Source organism: Cyprinodon variegatus, unplaced genomic scaffold, assembly GCF_000732505.1.
Source record: "Cyprinodon variegatus isolate N-32 unplaced genomic scaffold, C_variegatus-1.0 Scaffold188, whole genome shotgun sequence".
In the NCBI taxonomy this organism is placed as follows: domain Eukaryota; kingdom Metazoa; phylum Chordata; class Actinopteri; order Cyprinodontiformes; family Cyprinodontidae; genus Cyprinodon; species Cyprinodon variegatus.
Window position 1 is genome coordinate 1,139,421 of NW_015150641.1, and position 9,136 is coordinate 1,148,556.

At 37.0% G+C, this 9,136-nt stretch overlaps 1 protein-coding gene across 1 annotated transcript; it reads left to right on the forward strand.

The window, feature by feature from the left end:
* Positions 1 to 6,840: 6,840 nt before the first annotated feature.
* LOC107087594 (protein snail homolog Sna-like) lies at positions 6,841 to 8,926 on the forward strand. Its single transcript, XM_015379252.1, has 3 exons — positions 6,841 to 7,100; positions 7,345 to 7,890; positions 8,171 to 8,926. The coding sequence occupies exons 1-3, from the start codon at positions 7,019 to 7,021 to the stop codon at positions 8,350 to 8,352; spliced, it is 810 nt and encodes a 269-aa protein (XP_015234738.1). The 5' UTR covers positions 6,841 to 7,018; the 3' UTR covers positions 8,353 to 8,926.
* Positions 8,927 to 9,136: the final 210 nt, after the last annotated feature.

The window sequence follows — 9,136 nt, forward strand, 5'->3', positions numbered from 1 at the left end:
CTGATTTAGTCATTTGGAAAATATAAAAGGGGAAAGCTTTCATCGAACACTGCTGCTAATTAGAGGCCACAATGATGCTATAATTTTCATTTTTCTTTAAGTAAAATAATAATAATACAGTATTATTATTATTATTATTGATAGTAGTAGAAATAGTTATAGTGGCTGTAGTAGTAGTAATAGTTATAGTATGTTATCCACACTACAATGTATCATACCAAAAAATATATTTTTATTTGTAATCCCGGAGTACATAATATAAATATAGCACCAATTTAAAAAAAGAAGCCTTACTACTGCCCTGTAGTCAAATATAGTTAATCAAAAATAATCAGAGTAATTAATATATTGGCTTGTAACATGTACGGTAAAAAAATTCTACAAATGTTGTAAAGTAATTTATCTTGTTCCCTGGAAATAAATATTTAATTAAGTATCTATAAAAACAACTTACATCAGAAAAAGATTGAAAATATAACGGAGTGAATTTCTTCTGTGTTATAATTAGTTATAACTTCTATGCGGAGAACAAATTGTGCACAAGCTCTAACCAGCCTAATTTCTACCCTGTATTTTGTATTAATATTAAAAGACGATGACATTATTACCTGTATGAAGGATGTGGATGTTTGCCTGTAGTTCAGTCTGTTGGCTTTTCAAGTGTTTGTTCTTGGCTGACGTGCAACAACACAACTGGTGTGCAAATCTAATAAAGATCATCATTATTGTCAGCTGCTGATAGATGTGCCAGACCTCATTTGGTCTGTAAGTTTATATACTAAGCAAGTTGTTTGTATATGAACAAACAGGCCAGAAAATATGGACTGAAATTTTTCCTTTAAGCTGTTTAAAGTATGAATAAAAAAATATGACACATTTTAGAATATAAAGGTTGTATATAAATAGCTAATATAGCATAAATATTTGCTGTTGCTGGAGCAACTTTTCTATATAATAACATAGATTAGACAGATGTAAATTTAACAACTCAAACATAATAAATTAAGAAAAATTATACTGTTTTTTTTATCCTCACATAAAAAAAATTACTTCAGAATTATTTTTTAAGTAAAAACAATTATACCTTCACATTTATTCTGAATTAAAATGGGTAAATAAACTACAGGTGCAAATCATAATCTGTTTTAACCATATCAATTTTGTTTGTTGTGCTTCTGACTGTTTATGTGAAAATGAAGACCATAATAAGTTGGAATGGACTCACTGAGGCCTTAATAAAATTAGTTTGGATCAGCTGCTGCAACAATAATGTGTTAGGAGACCTACAGAAAGCTTTGTTAATATGCAGGGACACCCTTCTACTAATGTGAAATTATGCTCTTTTTAAAGATCTAAAACTTAACTGTTTGGTCAGAGCGGAGGACAAGTAAGGCATAAACCAAATGCAACATTCCTAAAGCACAGAGCTGAAAGTTTCATGCTTAATCTTTTCCATATTTAGCACAAATTGTGGTGTTTTACATCAGAGGATGTTTTAATACGTCTGTGACAATCTGCTCCAGAACTGGACTCAAACCCATGGAAATTATCTGAAATATATAAAATTATGACATGGAAAGTCTTTAACTGAATCAAAGCTAAGCATGAAATGGCTGCATACAATGAATAATCTCCAAGAATCTTAAAGAGTATGTTAAATACTCACAAACATCATTTCAGCTTTCATGGATAACATACATAGCATTTTTTAACAATCATACGTCTGACTGACATATACAGCTTATTTAAAGTAAACAGTTTTATAGGTTCTAATATGTAGTTATTGAATATTCTAATTTTATTTCATGTTATTTTTTCTTAGCAAAAAGCTGTTCTATTTTTTCAGATTCTCTCATTATTGGTCTACAACTTGCAAATGTTCATTTCAGAATATATTTTCCACACTCATTTATGTTGACTGTATGTTTGTATTTGTAGCAGCACATTATGATTGTTATATAAAAGACTAAATGGTAATAAAACCCGTTCTGATTGTGATGCTGATTCTAAAGGTGTCCCTTCATAAATATATAACGGTAAAGTTTTATTATAAGAGCCTTTAGTAATAAACTGGGATCATTGTTTAGAATGACACCTGTCTGTGTTTTCCTATTTTATTAATTAATGAAGCACAGAACAGGTGGGGAAGCGGTAACCTTGTGGTTTGGGCAGGACTGGTGGTTTCCTAGTTTAAGTTCCTCAGACTGCTTCTGGGGATCTCAAAGAACTGCTGCCATATATATATCCAGAGGAAACATTTTGTTTTATTATATAAATTTGCGATATTGATCTAGATTAAAACTGACATGTTGGAATTTTAGTATTACTCCAGCAACCATGTTGAAACCAGTAAGCAGAGATCAGAGTTTTTTGTTGTTGTTCTCAACGATTTGAGAGCTCTTTGTGTTTTGTGAGCTTTCATAAGTACTCTGTGGAAAACATGTGGTCTTATAACAGAATAAAGAAGAATATTTTAAGGACGTTTGATAAATTAGATTTTTTAAATTAATTTTTATCAAAAATTATCAAAAAGCTTTGCCAGTTTATAATATGCAGCAGGCATTTTAAATGGAAGAGATGAATAAACACTCCTTATGCTTATGTTATATAGACATGTATGTACAAATATTTCATTAAACTAGTAGAAATAAAGTTTATCTGAGATAATTAGTCCACAAAATATAGGCCTTTAATTTTTTTTTGTGACACGTCCTCGAAAGATCCTCTATGAAAGACAAAAAAAGCTTTTAAAACAGTAAACTGTTTAAAAAAAAATTGTTGTAATTTTGAGATCTTAGAGGTCAAATTTTAAAGAAGTATCTTCAATCCAATAAGCTTTGTAGGAGTTAGTGAGCGTAAGAGCTGCCTAGCATTCCTGTAGGATAATCTTATCTTCCTTCTGGAGGACCTCTGATCTGCAGGGCAGCTATAAGACACACAGAGCCTGACCTACATGCACAAACAGGCAAACAAAGATGCAGCTGTAAAATATGTATGAAGTATTTGAGTATAATCATGTTAGGGCAGACAAAGGGCTTTTATCAAACTACACTAGAAATACATTCAAAGAAAACCTGATTCCTCAGACATTAGCACTATGTAAATGTGATCAAGTGGCCATCACCTGTCCTCAGAACAGAATGAATGGTGAGCATTTAGCTGATGGATCTAAGATTGTCAATGGGCTTTTAACATGTAAAGTTGCTTTGGATGCAACCTTACAGCACAATGTGTTTAGAAGGGCGTTGGTCATTCTCAAATACATGATGAAGGTTAACTGTTGAACATACAGAGCTAAACTAATCAAATATTCCCTTTTCCACAGTTTTTTTGTTTTGTTTGTTTGCTGTGTTTCAATACTGAGCAACTTGGAAAAGTATAAAAAAGTCACATCATAACTACTTTTGGTGCAGCTGCAAGTCCTTTGGATGTCTCATTATTTTTGTACATCTAGACAGCAACATTATTGGAAAATCTTGACAAAATACGTGAAGCTTAGACTAATTAGATAGACTGTAGTGGAAAAAAACCCCCATTCCCTTTCAAGTCTTTCCATATATTCTGGTGAGGATAGTAGTCTATCTGGATCATTTGATCACATAACTATAATTTGATCTGGTGTATTTGTGCTTATTGAAGTGCAACCTTAACTCATATCTCAAATCAGCTGTAGCCTCCTCTGAACATGGTTCCCATTCATACTAGCAAAAGTCATTCCAGAAAGACACCAATACAAATTTATGTGGGATTAGTGTGCTAAGAGTGCAAAGCCCTTTCAAGCCAAGTATATAATTTCTAATACATACATTTTTTGAGACCACTGCATCATCAGTGGGATATTTGATATGCTTGTTCCTGAAAACGCAGACTTACACAATCAGAAAAATGCAGTGAACGGCATTTTTAGAAAAAGAATATACAGAAATCTAATTTCACTTATACAACATGTGTGTAATTAATATAATTTGCCAGAAAGTTCAATGACAACTCTAATTAAAAAAAGTAGAATAAAAGCATTTTCTGGTGATTATTTCATGGTCCAATCTTTAAAGGTTTGGTTGGTTGATTATTTGCACTCTCACATAAAGGCATGAAAAAGCAGATTGTATGAATTGCTATTGCCCAATAGAAATAAAGGCAAATATTACCTATTACTCTTATAAGCTCCTCTAGATATATTATGGGCTTCTTGGCTCTTCTGATCAGTAGAATATATCTAACCCACGTGGTTCCTTTCATTGTAAATAAATAACAACAACAAAAAAGTTATCTGAGTTTTCATTGACTGCATCAACACATAAGCTATTCTAATAAGGAGCTTTATGAAAGATACCATGGGTATTTGTATTTGTAAATATAAATCATCTTCACATCTTTTTTTCCATTAAGATATATATATAAATATATGTCCTATGAAAATGTTTCTTCCTTTGGCACCTTCTTCTTGTCTGACTAATTCAGCTGATGTAAGGAGTACATTTCTCCACTGTGAGATCATTAAAGTCAATTAATCAATAAATACATCTAGAAATAAGGAGTTTTTCATTAGCAAAACATTATTTTCACATTGTGCGCACTTTTCCCCCTCAAAAGACAACATGAGCTGATATACTTTGCCTTCTTGTCTTCTAATTTCACTCTGCAGCAGTGATTTTGGGGGCATCCATTCAAGATCTTAGCAGACCTAAGTGAGGCTTGTGTGTCTGATTCAGGCCTGGGGCCACAGATGAGCCAAACATCTGTTCCCTGCAGAAAACTTTTCATGTCAAAGGGTCACTCTAACCTGCTGTAACACAAATTGTCTGCAGTCTGTCTCCCACAGACAAACTGTCCCCTCCACAGACTCCATTCATCGGTGCGCGTAATCACCTGCTTTTTGCAGGAATGACCAAAGCAAGCATAAAGTGATTGGGGTCAAACTATCAAATGCTTAATCAAACTCATCATTTAAACCCAAAGAATCAAATTGTGAAAGAAATCCCCAGCAGCAGAAGCACTTTCACGTGTTTCTAGGATGTTTGCCGCTTTGTTTTTACTGCAGCCCTGCCCTGCTGACCCGCAGTCTACGTGGCGTCAGCATCAACAAGCGCTCTAACGATGTGTGAAGTTTTGGCCACTCTGTGACAATAGCGCCTTTTGGACAGGTGCACCCCCACCACCACGACCCCCCCACAACCCAGCCTCTGACTCTCTTTGCAATGTTAAATAGCACCAGTTAAAGCTGAGACATTCCTGTCTGATGGCTGGCACCTGAAGTGCAGATTCAGTCGTTTTACGCACGACTCTAAGTGAGTCCAAACGTTAAAAAACAACATATAAGCAAATATACATTTCTATTTAAAAAATATACTACGAATGAAAATGAATTAGGGGTTTCAATTTACAAATGCAGGATCAAAATGGACATCTGACCTCAACATAGGCTCATTTCCTCCCAGCATTTCAAACCACCCGAAGGCAGGCGCTCCAACAGCTTCATCATTTTGTTCCCTTAATTTTTGACCTGCTCTCAAGCTGTGAGGAAGCAGGAGAACAGTGCTGCTCCTATTCAGGGTCATTTATCTCCCACTGAGAGAGGAGAGGAGAACAGAGCAGGATGAACTGGGCTTTTTGTTTGGAAGAGTGCCGTCTGTCTCCTTGTGTGTGAACAAAATGTCTGCTTTAAACATCTGCGTGTTAAAATCTTACTTTTCTATTCTGTACCATCAGAGCGCATTGGAGCCGCCTCAGCCTTTAAACGGGCATTTTCTATAGAACTGTGAGAATAGAGACCAGCAGAGGGCGCTCTCCTTGGTTTTTACCCAATTAAACTTTGTTTTATGGTTTATATTCACTCATTTTGGTAGTATAAATCCAGGATTTACTTAGAGGCTATCACTTAATTATTAATTGAAGAAAAAAAAATCAACTGATTGGATTAGAAAAAAAGAGAAGCAGCTCAAATGCGGATTGTTTTGATTTAGAAAAGAGGAAAAACTGTTTAAGTTTCATTATAGATATTGTATTTGACTTTATATGGACAATCAATATATTTATATATTTTCCATGAGTTTTCTGTTATGTGGCAGTAATATCAGATTCCTGCAGAGTAGTTTTACTAAGATGGTCGGAGGAAACGCAAGTTTTTGTAAATTATTTCCCTTTTTCCTATTTAGGGTAGTTATTTCATACAGCAACATATAATTCTTATATCTAATCACTTTGGTTCATATGAACATTTTTATGGAGATATAAATGTTCCAAATGTTTCACTAGTCTGTACCTGAAGACGTTTCTATTAATTTTCTCTTTTATATTGTTAGTTTTTCTAAAAAGCTTCCATTGCAGATAATGATTTATGATCATTTTACTTGACTGAACAACAAAGAAAAAGTTTATTAGATTTAATCTGAATAGGATTTTATATCCGCTGTATTCATAATGAATATATCAATAAAAAGTGATTTATTTCAGTAACTTGATTTATAATTAATTAATTTTCATTCAAACATTTACTATGCATTAGTTCTCATTAGTTTTTTCTATGAAATTTCTGCAGCATAAATTTACTGATGGAGCTTTTGAGTCTCTTATTGGTGATTTGTAGATATTCACGAGAGAGAAACCGAATTGTTATCTTTTAAAAACCAAACATCCATATTGCAAAGGTTGAAAGTTTTAACATATGAGGGAAAGTTTGCAGTTAAAGGAAATCCGGGACATGCGCAGTCGCTGCTTTATTGGAGATTTGGGCATTTTGGGCACCTGCGGTGAGAGGGATGGCGGCGTGCAGAGGTGTGTCTTTAGGCGGGGATGTGCCCACCCACCCCGCTGCTTTCTCCCCCTGTATATGAGGAGGCAAACTTTAACGCAGAGATACATGCAACTCCGCAGGTTGTGCTTCTGTATCCCGATTAGTTTTAATCTCAGTTTGTCTGGAAGTAACAGTTAACCGAGGCGCACTGGGACCGGGAAGCATTTGGTTTTGGAGATTCATTATTACTTAATTTTTTTGGTTGAGGACAAATTGGAGCTCAACATGCCTCGATCATTTCTTGTCAAGAAGTATTTCTCAACCAAGAAGCCATATTACAGGGAAAGCCAACTGGAAAGCCAAACTGGTAAGTTTTATTAATAATATTTTCAAAATAAAACGATGCAGAATAAGTACCTTTACTGCTTTATTTATGCATCTGCAGAAATAAAGAGAGTGAAAGGTGAATGTAGGTTTTTGAAAAGACTCATCCAGTCATCTGGAAAATCTGTTGATGAGAAAGCTTGATGCTTAGACTGCAACCTGAGAGTGAGAATGATAACAAGCTTGGATCATCTGTTTAATCTACCATACTTCCTCTTTGCTTTCAGCTTTTGTCCCGGAAAGCTTTCCATTGGCTGAACTTCCAACTCAGAATAACGCCTCTGCACTCACCTGCCATCCCAGCAGCCCCTTCTTCACAAGCTCAGATGTCCTGCCTGCTCCTTTTTCCCCACTTACCCTTGTTTCCTTGCCTCCTTCTCCATTGGGCCCTCTGAACCTCAGCAGCTCTCCTTCCAGTAGCAGCGGTGAGGAATCTGAGGACGGTGGACGGACCTCTGATCCCCCCAGTCCAGAGGCCATCCATAACGTCTTCCACTGTAGTAAGACCTACAGCAGCCTCTCTGCACTCTCGCATCATCAGGTGTCCAGCCACCAGCTCCCTCCCGATGGATCGTCATCACAGACCCCCCCCATGCCCTCAGAGGCATCGCCGCGTCCAGCCTTTCACTGCAAACACTGCTCCAAGGAGTACACCAGCCTGGGAGCACTGAAGATGCACATCCGCTCTCACACCCTTCCCTGCGTCTGTCCAACTTGCGGCAAGGCCTTCTCCAGGCCCTGGCTGCTGAGGGGACACATCCGCACACACACAGGTAAAGATCTGAAGTCACTATTGATTATTACTGTTTTAAATTTGCTGATGCGAGTGGCTGCACCTTGTGCTCATTGGTATTTATTAACACATGAGCAAATATCATTGCTTAACCTCACACAAACTAATCTCGGCCAAAAACTTGGTCTACAAGAGAAAAAAAAGAGAATTGACTCCTGATTGATTGTTTGTCGCTCTGCTTTTCTGTGGATCTTAAAAAAAATAAATGAATGTGATTTTCCTCTGATGCTCACAGTGTTCTTTCTCTCTTCCTAACAAAGGTGAGCGCCCCTTCGCCTGTCAACACTGTAACCGGGCCTTCGCTGACCGCTCCAACCTCCGTGCCCACTTGCAAACCCACTCTGAGGTGAAGAAGTACCAGTGCAGCACCTGCTCTCGGACCTTCAGCCGCATGTCCCTGCTGCACAAACACAGCTCCTCTGGATGTTGTCCCTCCTCGTAGAGCATGGTTCCCCAGAGCGCCTTGAAAGGAGACCCAGCTGAAGCTGGTTTGCGATGAGAAAACACAAATTGTTGTCACCTGCCTAGAATGCAGTTTCTTTAAGTGCCTTTAATTCATGATTGTCCAACTTGATCTCACACTGTTATTTGCTGCATGTTTTTGAAACTGGCAGCTGAAAGTGTTGTTAATTCCCAGGAAACTTAATTGGTGCCGGCCGGTCCGGGACTGTGGCCATGTTGCAGCTGCTTGGGTGTGTTTTTTTGCTTATGCGGGGATGTCATTCCTCACCATGCTATAGATGCATGATGTGTGGGTGTTGAGACAGCTGTCTGCATGGTGCACCATGGAGGCAGGGTGCTGAGAGACGCGCTAGCTGCAACCTCAACGACAGGTGATGCACACACCATTTGCCCTGTCCTCGCTGCACAACCATTCTGGGATGTAATAGCTCACTTGAGCCTGACCAAATTTTTTTTTTTTACAACTTTCAATCTGCAGATTTTGTAAAACATTTGCTTGAAGATGAATTTAATTTTGCAGAGTTGTGTATTTTTATTCCTGTCATTTGTAAATAAAAGGATTTCTTTTTAAAAAAGTGTTTTTTTCCTTTTAATGTCAGTCTTTCTAAGGGTTTGTATTGACACAAGAGTTCATTAGGACATGTATGACAGTTTGTGAATAGGATGATAGAGCAGCACACTGTTGTATGGTTAGTGCGTGCTAATGGGAGAGGCTTATATGATGTTGAGTGATCGGTGGAACACCTGCACACACCTGCCCACCT